Here is a 20,984-nt window from a genome sequence, read left to right as displayed (position 1 = left end):
GTAAAGAGCATGTTTCAACCAGAGCAAGATTAACCTGGGTGAAGTACTTGCTCTTCTAAATTCTACAGGCCCAACTGGCCCCTCAGCAGAAGCAAGAACATGTGACACTGGGTGGTGATGGGGCCACCTGGTCTAAACTGGGCAGCCCTACAGGTAAGGGGAAGCAATCGCACTTATTTAGCAGCCTTGAAAAGAGCTAAGACTGAAAAGCCTTGCTTTTTAAATCTAATTTTCTACCTTAAATACAATTAAATGAAACATAATGGGTTCCCTCCCTTCCCTCCCTAGTTGCCCTGACCCAGTTTATTTACCTGAAAAATCTGAACACTGAAGCAACTTAAGTAAACAAATGAAAAGTCATCACAATCAGTTTAATGAAGTGCACAGAATAGCATCGGTCATGTCAATAAAAATAAAACAATTATTTTTACATCAAGTGTGCTTTATTTCCTCCACAGGTATTCTGTTAAATAAAGCACCATATATATACTGCCAGGCCACAGCTAAAGAGGATTCTTTACAGAATCAAATTTCTTGTGGTTGTTTCGTATACAAGTAAACTTAATTTTGATAATAAGAACCACAGCGATCTGAGGCAATCTGCCTCTATTATAAGGTACAAAACTGGCACAGAGGACACCATATTATACACAGTAAAAATGCCATAAGTTTAAATTACATCGTACAGGGCCATTGAAACCCTGTTCTCCCAGACAGCCATATTAAATGAAAGCCACTACAGTGAACTCTTAATTACATAAAACATATCCATTATCTGATTGCCCTTAAGAAAAGTGTACTGGAGATGCAAAATTTCTCATCTGGAGTTCTGCCTGACCAAGAATTAAGCCTATAAATCTATCTTGCCATTCAAGCAGAGAGCACTGGACAAACTGAAGCACAAAACAGAAATAAGCAAAACTTATACAAACAGCATCTTGGAAAAAAAGACTTAAAAGCAGACATGCTACATCTAATGTCAAGAAGCAGCTTGGTTTCCTTTGCCAGCTATCCTCGTGACCACAAGAATCGTAGATTCGATGGTCCTACACAGGGTGTCTAAAATGTCGTGTTGCTGCATGTGACTAAAGAGTCCTCTGGAATGGCCACAACTGAGTGATAAACTAGTCTCAGGATCCTGGGAGGACAAAGCTTGGCTATCGCAGTTTCTTAAATCAGTCAAGTCAGACAAAACTGCAGAAATTGATGTGGAAGGGAGCTCCGGTTCCTCCTCCGTTGTGTTAGGATCCTTGGAACTCTGGGGATCTTGAAACTCTCTACAGGCTTCTTCAAACTTGCCACTGCTGGACTGATCTTCCATGTGCTGTGACCTAATATTTGAAATGTCTTCTGAAAATGAAGATGGAACTTCCATTCTGTACTCTTTGACAGAACTATTTTCAGGGGAGGGAGGATCTTGCTCAGTGCCTGGATCAATAATTGAAGAGTCTCTTGTCTCATTATCTGAAGTGCTAGTTGGAGTCAATACCTCCCTTGGTTCAGTTTTCATGTCACTAATGCAGCTGTCAACAGTATGTTCCTCATCGCTGCTAACACGCCTTCTTTTAACAGGAGTTGCCTCTTCATCATCTGTGAAAGAAAACATCTGGACTGAAATGTTTCATTTCCTAACATAAATCATTTAAGTTCAGCTGAGGGTAAAAAAAAAAAATCAAGTTTGCTTTATAAGACTTTAAAAGATCATTTTCCTACTTGTATTTGAGAAGTAAGAAATCAAAGTTTCATTGCTCTGTGGTATTACTTCAAAGGTTTTTAATTTCATCATTATGGGCACTGTCTTCTACTGACACAGAATGCAAGCCCTGAAGATCAGCAAATGATCTTTGAGAGTCGTCTCTCCTCACCACAAATACATCTGTAAAGGTCCATACTTATGACTTCTCTGGCTTGGGAGTCAAATTTCCAGAGTTGGCTCTCCCTCTAGTAGCTTTCAAGAGCTCAAGATCATCTGCCTCCCCCCCACCCCGCCTTGAAACACTGGAGGAAAACTTTAGAAGAGAAGGTGATCTTTGGTTCAACTATGCATATATGTTTAAAAGGGGAGGAAATCATATTATGAATAAGAACTTAACGTGTTTTTAGTGAGAATTAAAGTCTTTTTCATCATTTTTAATCCTTAAACCAAAACGGATGAGAAATATTCTCATTTTGATTCTTATAGGAAGCAACTTGTTGCCAAGGTGGAAATGATAGGAATTTTGTAGGGAAAACGTGACCCCTCACTTCCTTTTAAGAGTGTTAATTCACAAGATGAGGAAAGCTGAGGAGTCTGACATATACCCAAGATTCAGGGAGCAGATTTCAAAGGGTTCATAGGAAAGATAGGATCCATGTATTAAAACTCTACAGGTCAAGTTAGCCCAGACGAGATGGGAAACTCAAGAATGACATCCTAGTAACAAAAGGAAACAATTCTAATAAGGAAAAAAAGTAAACCTCTTAAGAGGCTGTGGTGGATACAAAGAAAACTCACCTACCAACTTGGATATAAAAAAGACACGTACAGAAGATGAGAGCAAGAGCAGGCAAAAGATGAATACAAATGTGTGGCACAATCTTAGAATGGTGTCGGGACTGAAAAAATTCATAAATCAGCTTAGGCTAGCGAAGAAAAATCTTAATATCAACAAAAAGGCGGTAGTAAAAAAAATTTTTTTAAACTATTTCACAAAAAGGGGAACAAAGAGGGATGGTACTGCTGCTTGGAATTGCTGATACCATGACAGTTGAAAGAGGGAAGGTAGAACTATTCAATTGTCTTAGTTTTTATTTTCTCTGCCAAGGAGAATGACCTTTGAACTGGATAAATAGGGAAATTGTTACTGAGAGGCTCTTGAGGACTTCAAATCAACTGTCCAAGATAAACAGTGTCTTTGGCTTCTGAAAGAACTGGTCGATTTGATTGCTGAGATACTCAGTGATATTTGAAAGATGATGGAGGAGAGGTTTTGTAGGAGAAAAACACATTTTTAAAAAAGCAACTAGAGTCAGTGAGTCTAGCTTCAATTCCTTGTAAAATTCTGTAACATTACTAAAGAGATGGTTAGGGAATATCTAGAAAAGGCAGTGGAAATCACAAAGGATACATCCTTAGATCATATGAGACTAATCTCATTTTGTTTTCTGACAGTTGCTCAACTGTGAGATAACAGGAATGATATACTGTTTACCGGATTTTAGCAAAATGTTGATAAAATTTCATGCTATTTGTGTGTAAAAGATGGAGAGATGTGAGCTAGATTATAGTACAGTTGGAAAGATTTGGAACTGGTTAAATAGCCAGTCTCATCAGTGGTTCTATGTCAACTTGGCAGGAGGTCTCTAGCACAGCAATTCAGGGATCTATGCTATTTAACACTTTTAAAAAATCATTAATTTGGATGGCGTGCTTACCAGATTTGCAGATGACACAAATCTAGCAGGGTTAGATGACACCCTAGATTATAGTCAGATATTCAGAAGACCTTAAAAGGCTTAATAACAGTTAACCATTGCACTAAGCACGTTACAATTATTGTTCATTTGAGCCTCACAACCATCACGGTAGGTAGCTGTTATTATGAGCCCCACTTTACAGATGAGGAAACTGATGAATAGTGTGAAATGGAAGCCCAAACTAATGTGATCTTGGGCTAAAAGAAGAGGCAGAGTTTCCAAGAATAATAGAGGTGACTGTACCACCACACTGCTCTGATCAGATCACAATTTCAGTTCTGGCTATCACAGTTAAAAAAAGGTACTGATAAGCTAGAGTACGTCCAGAGGAAAAGGCCTTTATGTTATGGCCTATGAGGCCTGGTGGTAAAGAGCTAGAGATACTGAACTTGGAAAAGAGAAGACTCCATAGGGAAATGATAGTTGGATTCAAGTATTTGAAAGGCCTCCTGGGGAGGAAAGATTACACCTGTTCTGCTTGGTTTCAGAAGTTACAATCAGGATCAATGGGTATACGTTACAAAGAGACCAATTCATAACTTCAGGAAAAACTTTCTAATAATTAGAACTAACTAAGAGAAGAATGGGCTGGCTTTGGAGGTAATGAAAGCTTAATGACCACTTATCCAATAATGCAATGAAAATCTTCTTTGGGTACTGGTTCAAAGAGATGGCCACTGGGATACATTCCAACTAAATTCTGTGATTCTCACAACAACCTCAAGATAAATAAGTGTTATTTACATTTTAAAGAAAATAAGTTCAGATGAGTTAAGTGATTTTGTCCAAAGTCACAGAGCTAAGTGACAGAGCTGAGACCAGAATTCAGGTGTGACCCCAAACCCTTCCAAGTACCCTTTCTACTAGGGAACTCTCTAATGAACTACACATAGTCTTCCCTCCCCACTCCACAGAACACATGTACAGTTTCATACATAATAAACAACCTTTAGTTTTCCTTTCTTTGGTTTCTTGTTCTTGGAGTGAATTTCTTTGTTGTTGACAAGTCCTGCACTTGCTTAAAAGCTCTTGAAGAGTTGGGATCAGAGCTGGGTTCAGTTGCTTGGGAGTATGCACCGAAAGGAGCAAAGCAAGTGCCCGAAGGTCCTGTAAAAATCCATGAAAATATGAAAAAATTCTAAAAATAAATTTGTTTGGTATTCAAAATTTATAGAAATCTTCTCTTGAAATCTTTCCTGGTCCTCTGAATATACTCCTAGTAACAAGAACCCAACAATTACATATGGGGTCAGGTTACAGAGCTAACTAGTAAAGTCTAGAAAGAAAAGGAAGTTAGCAAAAAGAAAACGTAGGTCCAAAGGAAGGCTTACTATTTCAAAATACAAACTGAGGGAATTTTACATCCTATTATGAGATGATTGGGAATTGCAAATGACATATATGACTTAATCTTTTAATGTATAGTGGTTCACTAAGATCAGAGAGTATTTCTTGTGTGTGTTTCATGGGTTTTCAAAACAGCAAGATTTTTCCTTCTATGCAGTCCTTTCCATCTCATAGGTTTCTTATCTTAATGATATTATTGCTGTACAATGTTACGATATATTTTTCACACTGTTATATCTTTCCCTGACAGAAAATATACAGTTGGCCATGGTTATGTCACTAAAAGAAAATAGCTGAACAAATCCTGTCCTATTCAGTAATTTTTATTGTTTTCACAATGGACAGTGCAACAATCAGATTAACTTGGTGAACGAAAGTCTTAGGCAATGACAGTTCTAGAATAAAGGTTCTAGATAATGTCCTCAAGTCTTTCTAGTGAACAGGAACTAAGTATATTACTTGGTTGCTCTTTAACCCACTACAAAAATGACATCCAGGTTCTAATGTTCTGTTGTTTAAAATTGTAGATCACAATAGCAACCTAATGTAAAGATACTTATTTTAAAAGCTAAATTATGCTAAAGCTAAAACTATAATATATTAGTCAATCACAAGTGATTTTTTTTTTATGTGAATGTGCTTTGTCTAAACCTTACCCCATTTAAGGAAGAACTTGCTTTGGAAATTTCAACTCGGTTGGTGAAATCAGACTGTAAGCTCTGATACTGATTTATTAAGTTTGTAATAAGAGTGCTAATCAAATTGGCACAATTTGCTTCAGAAAACACCTGACCTTGAACCTGAAAAAGAACACAAATTTTTAAGTTTCTAATGATCTACATTATGAAAATAAACTTTCATAACTAATAAGAAGGAATGAGTTTTAATAAAAAAAAAGTAAATCATACCTTTAAGAGGAAGTGGGTTAAGAATGTATAAACAAAGTTGTTATTAAGGAAGGTCCTTTCATCCATTAGGATACATTTAATATACTCTGCAAAAACGGGATCTTCACATAAAAGCTTAATGCAGTTTTTTGACATAGCAGACTAAAAATGGGAAAAAGAAGCATTGAAGTAACTTGAAACCTTGACAGACGTAAGAGTAATACACGAAAGGAAATTATTTAAAAGACCTGTTTGAAGTGAGGAGTCACTTGCAACTGTTCCTCAAACAACTAACTGAAATGTATAGGACTAAAGGATATTTTTAAAGTTGCCATTTTTTTTAAGATAGTGCCATTTTATAGAGAATTAAGTTTTTATTCAATGACAGAAATTAAGCATATTTATTATTATCCCCATAGTAAAATTAAAGCACTTAAAGTGTTTAAAGAGCAGTGGCTCCCTTCATTGCTTAAAAAAATTCGCAGCACTAACTACACACACTACAAGTGTAAAACACTATCCCTGCTGATGCCTTAGAAAGGTGACTCGTGGACCAGAGTACCAATTATGTGCTCATTCTTCAGAGGCTAACAAATTTATTCTCAAAGAAACACCATTTTCCTGTACCCTCTGAATCTGTTTCTTTCCCTCTACCTCCCCCCATAATACGGCACAAAGGCTCTCTTCAACCAGTCTTCTCTTCTTAAGTATCTGACCCTAAATTTGGCCAGTTTAGATGGATGAGGTTTTACTCTAGTTTAGCATTCACATTTTTATATAAACAAAGTTCTTAAACACAAATAGTATCTTTTAAACAGAAGTAATTTTCACTTAATTCTTTAAGCTTATGGTTGTTGACTATTAGTTGTACCCATAAAATTAAATAAAGCCAAAAGTAAGCCAATGTCTCTCGAAGGATAGGAATTATTATAAATAAGCAGATACCTTTTAATGACTGAATTTTTAAAAGTGATAAATGCTGTTTTGATCAACAAAAATACAAATTCATAGGAGTTTATTGTCAATGCATTTATTTAAAAAATAGTAATAGTACAATTACTATGTTTTGGGCCCAAGGAATTTTTTGATTTAATTTAAAATGGATCTGATGGGAACCAGTGAGTTCAAAGTTTATGTTTATAGCTTAATTTGTCTATATAGGGAAGAAAACTGAACAGGAACATCATAGATTTAGAGCCTGAAGGGGCTAATTTGCAGCAGCTAATATTTATGAAATATTGTCAACACATTCTTTCACTTGATCCTCAACATAACCTTGTGAAATACTAGAGATCTTTTTACAAAAGAGGGTTACAGAGGTCGAGTAGCTTTGCCACAGTCATAGAAGTAATATTCAAACCCAGCCCTCTGCTATCTCCAAGTACCTCTTTATGATTAGAAAAAAACAAGAACACAAAAAACCCCAATTTTTTTTCCAGTTGTTTCAGTCATGTCCAATTGTGACCCCTTTTGGGATTGTCTTGGCAAAGATACTAGAGTGGTTTGCATTTCCTTCTGCAGCTCATTTTACAGATGAGTAACTGAGGCAAACAGGATTAAATGACTTGCCCAAGGTCACACAGCTAATAAGTGTCGGAGGCCACACTTGAACGCAGGAAGATGAGTCTTCCTGAATTCAGGCCTGGCACTCTATCCACTGTGCCACTTAGCTTTTTTTGTTAGGACAATTTCAAGGTGATAAATGCATGAGTTCCATTTTTATCAGAACAATCAACTGCTCGGTTAGAGGCAATATTATAACAGACAGCTAGTCTTAGATTTAGAGAATATGAAGAGCTGAAAGGGACTTCAGGAATCAACTGGTCCGGGAATTCTTAACCTGATCTTATTTTCAAAATATTTTGACAACTGCATTTCCATAATTTTTTTCCTTTGTAATCCTATGTATTTTATGCATTTAAAAAGGTTGTTTGAGAAAGAGTCCAGATTGTCAAAGGAATCTATGACACAAAAAAAAGGTTAGGAATCTTTGATCTTATCCAACTCCCTCATTTTACAGATGAGGAAACTATGGCCAAAAGGGAGAAAGGGTAAAGTTGTACAGAAAACTGTTCACTATACCATTTTGGGTAGATTCCCATAGTATGATGCAACAGTAAGAGATATGTGACCTTTAACACAAATTGAATTTACAGGGTTAGGGAAAAAATAACTTGAACTATTACTTAGTCTCCTCCTTCAATTTCCGGCTCAGATGGCTATAGGACTCTGTAGGTCTGGAAGGGTTTTAGAAATCTCCAAAGGTTTGGCACTGCTATTGGGCGACGTAAGAGGTGTGAAATTGCAAAGGCAAAGGGGGCATAAAAGAATGTTGGCAAAATGTTTTTACTCCCTAACATAGATCAGGTAATATCAAATGTAGAAATAGCAAGCAGACAGAAAAGAGAAATTCAATTAGAAAAGCAACTAACCTCAAAGAGGATGAAAGAAATTCAGGGAAAACAAAACAAAAAACAAAGAACTAATCCACTGCTGAGCAGACATCCCATTTTAGGAATCAACCCACACAAATCAATGAACAAATATTTATTGAGTGGTCACTAAGTGCAAGGCACTATGCTCTAGACTATGCCATAAAATTTTTAACATAAGAAAAATATTAGAGGTGAAATATATTGCTTTCTCAAAATCCAAAATAAAACTGCCACAAAGTCTTTTAAAAAAATTAATTTCAAAAAATTTTTCTTAGGGAAGAAAATCCTTGGCGGCCAATAATCTAAGGGAAGGAAATTTAGGGATTTTTATCATCAGAGAAAAAGTCAGTATTTTATACCCCAGAATACTATGATTACTTCACCTCATAACATAAAAGGCTGAGCATAGCTATCTCCCTTCCCCAAGCCAGAAGAAATTAGTAATTCTTCCTGTCTACTCAGATTCACTTTCTCTGTTCTCTTGACTTCATGAGTTTCTTTTCCAAAGGATAAGGAGGAGAGTGGTGCTGAAGTGGTTTCTGTAGGAGCACATCTGCTAGTATCACAGAGAACAAGGAGGGTTGGATAGGGTGCAGTGGAAAAAGAAATTACATGTGTCCTTTTCTCAATACATTCCTGCTTTGAACTTTTTCTCAGGGCTACCTTTCAGCTTTTGGGCCACAGTAATCAGAAATTCAGTGCAAAATACTTGTTACAAATGCCTTCCTATTATAGAAATACAGGAAAATAGTTGCCCTACGTTTAATAAATAGTTAGTATTTCTCAGTTTCATTTTACCTACTAATATTCCAAACTTTACCAATTTCTAGTCAGTTTTGCTGTCTACCAACTGTTCCTAAAATTATAGATTACTGGATAAGAGGAGCTGAATGATCTGAAACTCATTTTCTTTACCTGAGTCTGGCATAGCTCAGTCCAAAGTTTGGGGAAGAGTGCAAGATGAAGTGGCAAACCTTCATAGGCAACTAGGACACCTAATATTTGAAAAGAAATCAGAAGAGGTTACAATTATAAATTATACTAAATGATGCACTGAACTTGCATTATCAATATCATAGCTTATTTTGTTTTGTAACTATGCATATTCCCTGTATCTATAAATAGAGTACTTAAAAGGGAGTAGAATTCATTCCAGCATTTTGATTACTGAAAGAATTATATTTCATTGATACTTTTTGCATTTGAGGACTAATCAGAAATAACATGAAAGTTGCTGCCATAGTTCACAGTCTTTAGCCCTTCTGTTTAAGTTAGATAATTTTCAGAGCACACTTAAAGCTCCTAGGGGAGGAGCTGAAAGACTAAAGAGGAGTGTGGAGAGCTAGAAATCAGAGCTTTCCTTTCCTCTTTTACTTTATGTCTTCAAAGACAGAAAAATTGTCTCAGTCAGCTGTTATATAAAGTGACAACTGTAACACCACTCACAGTCTTCATAAAGTTTCTGGCCTTATCTCAGGCTCCATTATGGATCTACAAGAAGCCTTGCCAATTTTCCCTTCTCTCTCTTGGAATAACAGACTTGACTGAAGTAGATATCAAGTAATATTTCAGGGGACATTTCCCCCCCTTTCTCCTTCCTATGATCTGGTGAAAAATAGAATCAAACTCTGCTTTTAAAGGGAGATGCAAGTTCTTTCCGCTATAGACAAGAAAACTAAGCCCAGACGACACAAATACATTCCTGAAGGTCATAAAGATATTGATGGAGTGGGGACTAGAATCAAGCCTTCCAGACCTCCACTGTGCCATATTGCTCTCTATTAGCTTGGAACATTTTAATCACTCTCTTAAAGAAGGGGACGGGAGTGGAATACCTTTTCTTTCCCTGAGGATTCTCTGTCTAACCCAGGGAATTAGATATACTTAGTAACTTCTTTCTCTTCTGACAGAAAAAAGGCTAAAGTTATAACAATCTTAAAGTATCCCTAAGGTTTACAAAAAAGATTTACATGTATTATCTCAATTGATCTACAGAGTCCTACCTCTGAGGAACTTACTGTTTCAATAACGGAACTCATGGTATTCTTTCAAAGGAAAGGAGGCCAATTAACCAATCTCCTAAAGAACAACTCTGACCAGCAGTCCCCAAACACCTAAATCCAAGTGACCAGAAATAATTACCAGGCTGGTGTCATTGCATTCTAAGCTTTTAATTACATCATGTCAGGGACTCAGTATTAATGGGCTTTGTTGTTCTCCATACCATCTGGAAGCAACCAAATATTCTAATATGACCTCTCAGAAATGGCTCAGGAAGAACAGAATACTTTAAGACATATAATCCCAGAAAATGTCAGGAACTGAAGTATGGAAATGGCCATAGCTACTAATTCCTATGTCTAGGTTCAGGTACATATGGTCTTCCTGGTAAGCAGAAGCATGAAAGAGTCCCCACCATTTGAGTGGAAACAGGTTTGAAGAAGAATATGAGACCATCTTAGATAAGGAAAACCTCATGGCTTCCCTAGGATGCCCAAGGCTTTTCTGGACAAGTGTATACACTTTTTTGCAATAAGATATATACATACATACACATATATATGGGGAGAGAGAAAGGAAGAGAGAGAGAGAGAGAGAGAGAGAGAGAGAGAGAAAGAGAGAGAGAGAGAGAGAGAGAGGGAGAGAGGGAGAGAGAGACAGAGAGACAGAAAGAGACAGAGAAACTAGAGATGAGGGGACAAGGACTTCTAGCCTCACTCTTTTAATTTCTACAATGATGGTTCAACTGGTATAGGAACTCCATTACCTGATGGTAGCTTATAAGCTCCTCCAAAACTTAGTAAATGTTCTTACTGAGTTGATCTGATCCCTCCCTTCCCTCCAAAAGGGAAGGCATTCATTGGCAGCCCAGTCTGTGATAATGAGCCTTTGGACTGGTCCTCAGACACAGAAGTCTGTCACTAGGTTTGAGATTACAATGGCACAGAATCCAGGGTCATCTCCACAGCAGGATGAAAAAATCAAAGCTGAACTTCAACAGAAGCTCTCCGCTTGACAAAAGCCAGAAGCTATCCTTTTCCTACTTACCCCACTGGTAAGTTGGGTGTCTTGAGATACATATGCACACACAAACCAGTATCTTTAGCCCCTTTACTTCTGTGCCACACAAAATCTGGAAGCCACTGAGACATAAATCTTCTTAATGTATAGTCAAACCATATAACTCACAACAAAATTTATGGTAGGTCAGTCTTTTTTCCCCTTGGAATCTACCCAAACAAAACCAGACAGAGGTCCTCCAAAAAAAAGACAGAGGTCCTCCTCTCTTATGCCTTGAAGAACATTTTAAATTAGTGTTCTCATGATAGACAGGACATAACTGTTTACCCTCAAAGTTATACTCCACATTATTAACATTTTGGTTTGCTCCTGGGATCAATGGATTAGCAACAGCTAAAGTAATTCCACTGATAAGGACTGTATGTCTTCCCTTATATAGATGACTGGTTAATATAAGCAAGAGGAGGCAGGATTACATATTGACTTCAACTACTAGGTGGAGCTACCTTAACTTAGAGGTAATGATACTTCTATTAGATCACAGGCCTTTACTTCAATGACACAGCCAGGCTGAGTCACTGGTTTAGATTTCGTCCCTATACACTTCATCCTATATATCATGGCATGTATGTTGGATGTTATTTCCCATAATGAGATCTAGATGTAGTAACCTCTCTGAAATAAGAGCAATAATACACCCTCTAAATTTCTCATTCTATCAGACAAGGTGGCCAAGTTCATCAACTATCAGAGATATTCATTTCTTTGTTTCCCTTCCACTATGAAACTACTGAAATCTAATGCTGGGTACTCAGAAAAGATTCTCAAAACAGGATTATCACATTTACCACAAGTAGGCAACGGAACAGCAGATTCCTGAGTTATTTAGCAGATGACCTATGTAAATAGTCCCAGAATCTGAGGATTGGTGTATAGCTGCTTCTAGAAACATCGGCTACTAATGACAGACTTCTCTGATTTGAGGTAATTATAAGCATTCAGCTTGAGAGATCCTTCAAATAAAATCATTAACAATACTTAGACCTGCCAAGCCTTGGATTATATGGTATTCTCATACCTAAAATTATATCTTCTTGTTCAGGTCAAATTTATCTTCCTGAACTGAAGATTCTTTCTGCTTCTGGGGGTGGAATATTTTACTGGATGTTTATGTACCCACCACCAGAAAGACATCCACAAATATGGAGGTGTTGTGCAACTGAGTGCATGTCTTCATATTTCAACTCATTTGACCATGATAGCTCTAATGTTCTTAAGAATCTTGTTCAATGGATTATCCAAACTCAAGGCCCAACTAATCAAGATCATCCCACTGCCACTACAATTTCAGCATTCTATAAGGTAGGGAAGACTGCTACAAAATTCTTGCATGTTGAATGCGCCCCTGTCAAATTAAAAATCTCCACCAGCTCTCCCAAGAAAGTCATTAGTATGAACCTTAGCCCTCTTCTAGTATCAATTACTTTGGTCTGAGAAGGTATCAAACTTAAAGTTCTATTCACAACCTCCACAGTTAAATGGATTTTTAGGTATGCATCTAGAAAGGTTCCAGGCTGCTGGGCAATGTTAATAGGTATTTGTGGCTTTTGGTATAAATCTTATGGGTCAATTTATTTCCAAGAACAAGACTATCTGACTGACAGGACTCATTTCATCTTTGGATCATGCGATCTAATTCAACCTCCTCATTTACAGAAGAGGGAACTGAGGCTCAGAGAGGTTAAGTGGTTGGCCCAAAGTCACATGCATCCTAAGTGGCATTTGGAATTTTAACGTGCACTCTCTGAATCTAAGTATAAAATTAACTCTACTGCACTGAACTTCCTTTTGACATAAGTAGATTGATTTCTGTTTGTTTCCTTTCTTAAGGTTCATTTACTCAGAGACCAAGGCTACAGTTTCTAGGTATTTCCCACTATCTTATCTGGACCTAGCCTACCAATGGGAATTTAAATTTGGCCTTACAGTCCTAGACAGGCTATTCTCAGTTAAACTTCACTACCCAAATGCATGGTGCTCCATTTCTATTTTCACCTAATGTAACAGCCGACAGGGACAACCCATTCCATCTTTGGAAAAACTGTGATTTCTTACTAAACAGACAGTTTCTCCAAGGGTACATTAACTCCTGGCAAGAGTTACCATTTCCCTTCAGCAGGTTACACAACTGGGGAAGCTTTGGGCATGATTAAGGGCTTTTAAAGATACCAAGTACTGGGGAAACAGTCACCTAATATAATGACTGGCTGGAATAATCTTTGAAAAATAATCTTACTAGTAATTACCTGGAGTTCTTTTTTGTTTTCTTTTTTCATATATGTTCTTCCAAACTTATACTTCTTCCAATTCACCACTTCCTGAACGGTAAGAAATCTTCCAACTGGCTATACTTTTATTTCACTCTAAGGAACCAGTCCTACCCTACTCTTGGTAGAGACATCTCCTAGTCATAGGATATATTTCCTCTACCTACTTTCTCACCCACAACAAGAGAAAAGCAGTTGAAATCAATTTAGAAGGTCAGTCATAAACTGAGCAGTGTTCCCTGTTCCCTGTAATACTGGGCAGTGATGGGGCTAGTCTTAGGCTCCTATGGACTGAGATGTTTGGAAGAAGCATAGGTCAGCTGTTTTAAAAAGCTTTACTCCTTTTCTTCTAAGGTCAACTGTAACCTTGTGCTAGAGAAGAACATGGAAAATAAAAATACTAAGCTGATGTTTTCTTAGCAAAAATGGAAAAATTTCCCCAAAATTATAACTGTAATTACTGTTTTTGTAAAAAACAAAGGGTTGGGATTTTTTTGTTTGTTTCTTGCTCCCCTTCCTGGATGGCTTGGATTTTAAATCATTCAGTGGAATTTACAGCTCATCTTGCATACTTACTCAGCTTAACTAATGTTTCAGTAAATTTTTCACAGTTGATTGCAACTCGGCATAATAGATGGATGAATTGATGATAAGAAAAGAAGTAGTCTAGCAGCATACGATCATAAACGTCATCTTTGCCCTGAAGGTTAAAGATGATAAAACGGTTGCACTTAAATTGTATAATAAATGGAAGACAGTATGTGGCTAAAGTAATAAGTTCACTGATATTATTAATGATATAAATTATAAAATAAGAACTTGGTAAAAATCCCCAAATTCCACTGATACCGTGTTAAGACATTAGTTAGTTCTAGCTTATTTTCAGTGAGCAATCAATGTGGCCTTGTCACTTACAAGTACCTATTATTTCCTATATACTAAATATTAAGTAAAATTTATTTATGGTTGCTACATCTGTCACTTCAGTTACCTATATATAAAAATAAATAGAAGAATTCAACTGACTTTTTGAAATTAACCCTGAATTATTTATATGGCAGTCACTACTCAATTTATAAACTAGATACCATAACAACTTCACCATCATAGCTAGACTCCAAAAATAAAAAGAGGGAAAACATGTGTATAAAGAGGTAAAGGAAGAAAAATTAAATAACAAGTATAGCTGGGTAGGAAGAGAAGCATGCATGGAAGGTGTTTAGATCCTCTATCTATTTTAACCTTCAGATATATATATATATCTCTTGAGGACAGGGACCAGACAAAGAATAATAATAATTCTATCAATCAACCATATTAAATTCCTCTCAGGCCACTAGGATATCATTTAGTATATAGAGACATAAGTTAATTGCTGAAAAGGTTGGTTACTGAGAAAGATGATAATAACTTGATATTTTGGGTTTAAGAACCATAGCCCACAATCATAGCTGAGCTATGGATGATACATGAAGCATGCTAAAAATGTTTCTTCTACTTTCAAAATCAACTACTTATGCTCCTTATTTCATAGCACTACAAGGAAAACAATGTAAATTAATCTTATTTACTTAAAAATGCACAAAAAAAAAAACATTTCAGTCTAACATATGCCCATTTTAGACAGAGACTGTTGTGTTGCTTATCTTTGGATACTCTGCAGTGCCCAGCACAGTGCCTTGTACATAGCAGGAGTTCAATAAATATTAGTTCAATTGAAATAATGTTTCCAAAGGGGACATTGTGAAAACTCTTGATCTAGAAAAACATATTTTTCCTGCATTCCAACATACCTTGCTGGTTTCCACCATTGTGGGCAAGAGGCACATATTGAGTTCAGGACGTGGTGGACGGATATTGCTTTTCCCTCCCATTAGTTTGAGATTTTCTCGACATGGAAAATAAGGTCCAAGGGACACTAGGATATTAAAGGAATAGAAAGGACATACACAAAATATGAACTTACTAGTTTTAGTGTCTAAAAAGATCACATGCCAAATAGTAGGACATCATGCAATATATGTACATACTTGGGATATTACTGTGGTGATATGTGCAATGGTTGTGCTGTAGAAAAGGAACTAGAGTATGCAGGAAATCATGAGGACTCAGAAGTACAAGTTCCTTAAGGACATCTGAAAATAAAAAATCAGTTTGGGCATTAGAAAGTCACATGTGTTTCTAGTTGTCTTCAAATTTATGAATTCCCAAATTAGACGAATAACTAAAGAAGTCAAAGATGATGGGAAAAGAAACTGTTCATTTCTGCTATTGAGAGAAACTTTTTTGAGGTATAATAAAGTCCTGGATTAGCACAGCTGTTAGGCACAACAAAAACTAACACTAACGAACAGAGTTTCTTTGCACCTACCTATATTGCTTCTACTCTGGTCAAACAATAAGTCTCAAATAGGAAAACTACAATAAGGAAAACATCTAAAACATGTTAATGACTTCATGTAAACTTCAGAAATATTGGGTTTTAAGTCAGGTTTGGGGAAATAAATCTTATGTAGAAAACTTTTTTAAACTAAGAGACAATCCTAATCTCCTCTTGTATTGTAGGATTATACCTGGGTTGGACAACTTCCAAAAAACAGTCTGTATGAATCCTGTGATGCCAGGCAGAGCAACCCTGGGTGCAGGGCTACTGCTGTCTTTTACTGCCATTGAAAGTATATAAAAATTACAGTCTATTTCAGAAGACTGTGGGCAAGAGCCTGTCCATAATATAGACAATGTTCAAGGTCAAATGACTTAGTGACTGAGGAAGTATTAGAATTTAGAGTTCATAGGTCAATGCTATTCTTAAATGTACAATTACGAATAAATTTTAAAAAGTGGTTAAATAATAGCTAAACTGGGCTAATCTGATACTATCTGAAATAATAATACTTGAATAGCAACATATAAAGAAATACTGTCTTCACTGTTTTTAGCACACAAATGAGTCCCTTTCAGGTAACTTACCTATGCATGCATTTCTAAGTTCCGGAGGACTATAAGAATTAAGCAGAGTTAAGAGCTTATGGGCAAATTCAATTCGTTCCTGCCACTGAATTAATGCTTGTTTCACATCTGTAAACACAAAATACACATCAAAATAACATGAAATACAAAACAATATAACTTTCTGACAATCTTTTTCTTTTGCAAATAAAATGCTAAAGTTGAACATTTTCAAATGAATTCCGGGAACATCTTCTGAATATATGCTTAATACTGCTATGAGATATCTACTGCTGTCAAAATTTAATGTATTTCTTTTAATTCATGGTTTAGTAGTGAATCTCATTAATGTAATGCTTAAGTTATATATATGGAGAAGAAATAGATCTATTCTGACAGTGATTTCTCTTATAGCCAGAAAAAAATCTATGCCATTTGGTAAATTAGACACAAGAGTTACCAATTACTTATAACTTTATGAAAAAAGGTGATATCCCCTTCCTGTGAGCAAGGAGAGAGTAAACAATACAAGGAGATAATTCTAACTTAATTCCTGGCTGACATTACAGACATTTCATGACTGTGTCTTCTTTGTTCCCACTTCTGTAAGTAGGGAAGCTATATAAAAGCTAATCAATCTATTTTCTTTCATTTATGAAATTAAGTGAAAATACACAATGATAACCAAACCTTTTCTCTGGAGATAAGGGCGTGTAGACTTCAGAACTGAAAGGAATATGGACAGAAGTTCTACTAAGTCTCCAGTCACATGGCATGCGGTGGCTTCATGATACATCATGTGTAATGTGTTGAATGACTGTAGAGGATGGAAAACAATGTATTTAAATTCTAACAATGACTTTATTTTTATAGCACTGTTATAGTTTCATTATTTATCTTAGTGATCCACAGAAGTACAATGCATTTGCTCTGAGGGATGCTCGGAAAAAAAATTAATATTCATATCTAATCATGTATACTTCAAAGGGTCAAAGCTTCTTTCTTCTCTTTAGGGGACTACAGGAGTAGAAAACAGTAGAGGAGTAAGAAAAAAGAATGGAAAGAGGGATTTAACATTCTAGTAGCTGTGAAGAAGATTGCAGACCAGGCTGTCCACAACTGCCAAAACAGGACAGTGGTGAGAAAGGTCTAAAAAGACAGGAATGTTTCCCTCCACTTAGTTAACTTTTAAACTCTAGCTTATTAGTTTTAGACTCTTAGTTTACTGTTTTTATGTCTCATTTCTTTTTGTTCCAACAGTAGTGTCCTTCCACTGTTCTTTCTGATGATCCTAACCCAGTTCTGATCTTCTATTATATAAAATGACTTAACATGCATTATAGGTAAGGTATTAATTTAAACTCTTTGTATATGCTGCTCATCTATAAATAGAGCATACCCAGTCTATTAACAGGCTTGTTCTATGGGGAAAAAAATGGAATAGTGAGATAAAAATCACTTTATAAATATTCACAAACTGATTAAAACACATTTTAAAGTATTTGAAATTTTAAAAACTCAAACTTTAAAGTAAAAAAAAAAAGCATTAAAATAGCCATAATTATCTAATTATATTTGTAAAAAATCAGGATTCGCAGGTTAATCAATTAAAGGATTATTACCTAACAATACAATTTCTCCTATAAAAACACAAAACATATATTTTTCAAACAAGAAATGTTGATAATAACCCTTTGTTTTCTGCAAAATGCCATCTATATGTACACACACATATATGTATAAGATATATATGTGTATATACACACACACACACACACACACACACATATATATATATATGTATATATATATATACCTCTGTCATCAGGATTAATCCTCGATTAAATATAACAAGAAGTCTATCTTCATCAGATTCTAATAGTATTCTGAAGGCACTGGAAGAATAAAAAAAAAATTTTTAAAACCTCTTGAGATTTTTCATTTATTTTAACAAAGTACTAAAGTTTCAATTTAAGACTACTTAGCTGGATTCTCCTCCTGGACTCCCAAGTGACCTTAAGTAAATAATCATTGTATTTCAAATTCCACACCTATAGAAAATTAATATTGTTTTGCAAGAATTGTAAGAAGGTTAAGAGAGAATAAAAATGAAGCCTGTCAAATACTATGGAAAAAAACCATAGAGACAAAACCAAATTTATGGATAAGTTGTATTCCAAAAGTTCCCTGAAAATTTAGAACTGATTTTTTGATTTTTTTTTTTGAGGGGGGAAAGCAGAGCAATTGGGGTTAACTGACTTGCCCAAGGTCACACAGCTAGTAAGTGTGTCAAGTTTCGGAGGCCGTATTTGAACTCAGGTCCTCCTGACTCCAGGGCCGGGGCTCTACTTACTGTGCCCCCTAGCTGCCCTTAATTTTTCTATGGAAACAAAGTTAAATATGCTTCACCAAAGTCTAAGGTCACCTTTAGATGATCAAAGTAACTAGTAACTAATTTCTTAATAACTAAAAATAGTTATTATAGAATCTAACCATCAATGTTTGTACAGGAAAAATATAGAAACAGAATCCAACTTGGATGTCAAGGAACATATTCTTTGTTGAATATAGTCTTGGTGGCATGGTTAAAATTATTCCAACCTCCATATCCTTATGACCTCAGGCTGAGAATAGAGATAGATGAGGAACCTGGAGCTCCAAGGAGATATATGGACTTATACAGAGGAAAGAAGATGAGTACTGGACTACGGGTTCTTAAAAGTGTAAATTTACAGGGACCCTTTTCAGGCATCCATTTTTCCACGTGTAAGTCACAGGACTGGCCTCTGCCTGCTGTTTTTCTTGCTGCAACCACCTGCCTTGATGGCTAGGGCCGCTCTTTCTGTAGTCCATTTGAGAAGAGAACAAAGTGTACCTCAGATTAAACACATAGTTCTTGAGGTTATCTAAGGATTTTTATAGTTAACAATGGGCAAAAAAAAAAACCCTAATTACTGCAAATATTGGTAAATAGCTTTTAAATACTAATGACAAAACTGCCTACAACAATACTTGATATCTACATACTTAATACTGCTTATGTGTACTGATAATTCAAATAAAGAGAAATGTAGCATTAATTCTCTTTTGAGGAGTAAATAAAGTATTTAAAAGCCTGTTTATTAATTAAAAATAATAATTTTACATAGTCAATTAAGTGTTTAACTGAGCAGTTGAGTGGTGGTAATTGGTAGACCAGGCATGCATAACACATAACACAATAATTTGAAGAAATGTTCTGCTCAACATAGCCCAATTACCTTCACTCATTAAACAAAGGATCACTGGTCTAAACATCTTTAACATGGGGCTTGTGGTTCAGTACATAAGGCCCTATTTTTTCTTCATCTAAATTGACAGTATATGAATCAAAGAGTTATATTTAAAAAAAAAACTTTAAGCTGAGATTGAAAGGCTATCATACATTTCTTTCTTCAAAAAGCTCCTCAGCTTGCACATATATCAAAGAATAAGGAAAGTAACTTTGTTTGATGGGTCACAAGAGACTAATCAAAGCATTCTTGCTTCTTCCTTTTTAATTATTAAAATGTCATGTCATTAAAAATTATAAAAATTGTAAAATTATAAAAATTAAAAATTTATTCAATTGGGCTGATATGCTCAATTTATAGATTCTAAGAACCTGAAAGGCAAATTGGAGTAGTGGTAAGATAACTGGCCTTAAACATCTGGGTTTAAATCCTGGCTCTGTGATTAAAAGCAAGCTGCTTAATACTACAGTGCCCCCAAGCAACTTTGTCAATTGGAGACTAAACTGCCAATCTGTATAAGTGGAGAAAATTTCCACATTGGAAGTTACCCTAGATTGACAAAACCACTGTTTCAGACTGAAGGAAAAAATTATATCAGAAACAAAGAATTTGGAGGACCAGAAGGGATATTAGGCACCATCTAATCCAACTTTGTTATTTCAAATACAAGGAAACTAAGGACAGCGGCTTGCCAAGGGGAGCAAAAACAAGATCTTCAGTTTCCATATTTCTACCTCAATGCCTCTCATTTCCCTAATGTATTTGGTTTGAGAACTAATTTTTCAAGACTATTTTTTCATATTTTCTTCTCAAGTTGGAAATCTTCACACATTATTTTCTCCCACAAACAGAAAAAAAACCAATCCATAGTAAATCAAGAAGTAGTGCAAGAAAGTATATTATAACCTAATTGTCCAGAGAGTAAAAAAGTAGATTAGGTCTTCAAAGAGAAATTATTATCAAGTTAAATATAAGTATTTATATACACACCCATCAAAGAAGGACAATTAACATTCAGTCATATACTTGAAAATATTACTATTTCTCAGGCTGATTCTCAGGAAATAATGGGGCATAAGGATAATAAATGATCTGCCAATATTGTTTTTCTTAGGCTTATAAATCTAAATGGAACGAGCTTAAAGCTTTCAAAAAATTACTTGAGAAAAAAAAAAATTCTCCATAACACAGGATTCATTTGTTAGCCTTAGAAATCTAGTCTGAATATTAGCTACATATATTAAGGAAATGAGTAAGATGGTTCTTTCTGAGGAGTACATTAACTTTTAA

At 35.6% G+C, this 20,984-nt stretch overlaps 1 protein-coding gene across 2 annotated transcripts in view; it reads right to left on the bottom strand.

The window, feature by feature from the left end:
• Nucleotides 1–337: 337 nt before the first annotated feature.
• The window catches only part of USP34 (ubiquitin specific peptidase 34), a 317,435-nt gene continuing 296,788 nt past the window's right edge, over nucleotides 338–20,984 (bottom strand). For both annotated transcript variants that reach the window (XM_036750464.1, XM_036750465.1), the window contains 11 exons: nucleotides 18,239–18,317; nucleotides 17,113–17,239; nucleotides 16,444–16,551; nucleotides 15,504–15,608; nucleotides 15,267–15,391; nucleotides 14,050–14,173; nucleotides 9,041–9,120; nucleotides 5,712–5,852; nucleotides 5,460–5,603; nucleotides 4,404–4,563; nucleotides 338–1,590 (listed from right to left, as the gene is read on the bottom strand). In XM_036750464.1, the coding sequence (XP_036606359.1) occupies nucleotides 980–1,590; nucleotides 4,404–4,563; nucleotides 5,460–5,603; nucleotides 5,712–5,852; nucleotides 9,041–9,120; nucleotides 14,050–14,173; nucleotides 15,267–15,391; nucleotides 15,504–15,608; nucleotides 16,444–16,551; nucleotides 17,113–17,239; nucleotides 18,239–18,317 (1,804 nt within the window). In that variant the 3' untranslated portion in view covers nucleotides 338–979. The remainder of the gene's footprint in view (nucleotides 1,591–4,403; nucleotides 4,564–5,459; nucleotides 5,604–5,711; nucleotides 5,853–9,040; nucleotides 9,121–14,049; nucleotides 14,174–15,266; nucleotides 15,392–15,503; nucleotides 15,609–16,443; nucleotides 16,552–17,112; nucleotides 17,240–18,238; nucleotides 18,318–20,984) is intronic.

Source organism: Trichosurus vulpecula, chromosome 3 (assembly GCF_011100635.1).
Source record: "Trichosurus vulpecula isolate mTriVul1 chromosome 3, mTriVul1.pri, whole genome shotgun sequence".
Classification (NCBI taxonomy): Eukaryota; Metazoa; Chordata; class Mammalia; order Diprotodontia; family Phalangeridae; genus Trichosurus; species Trichosurus vulpecula.
Note: the sequence above shows the minus strand (reverse complement) of the source record. Positions and strands in the feature narration are given on the sequence as shown.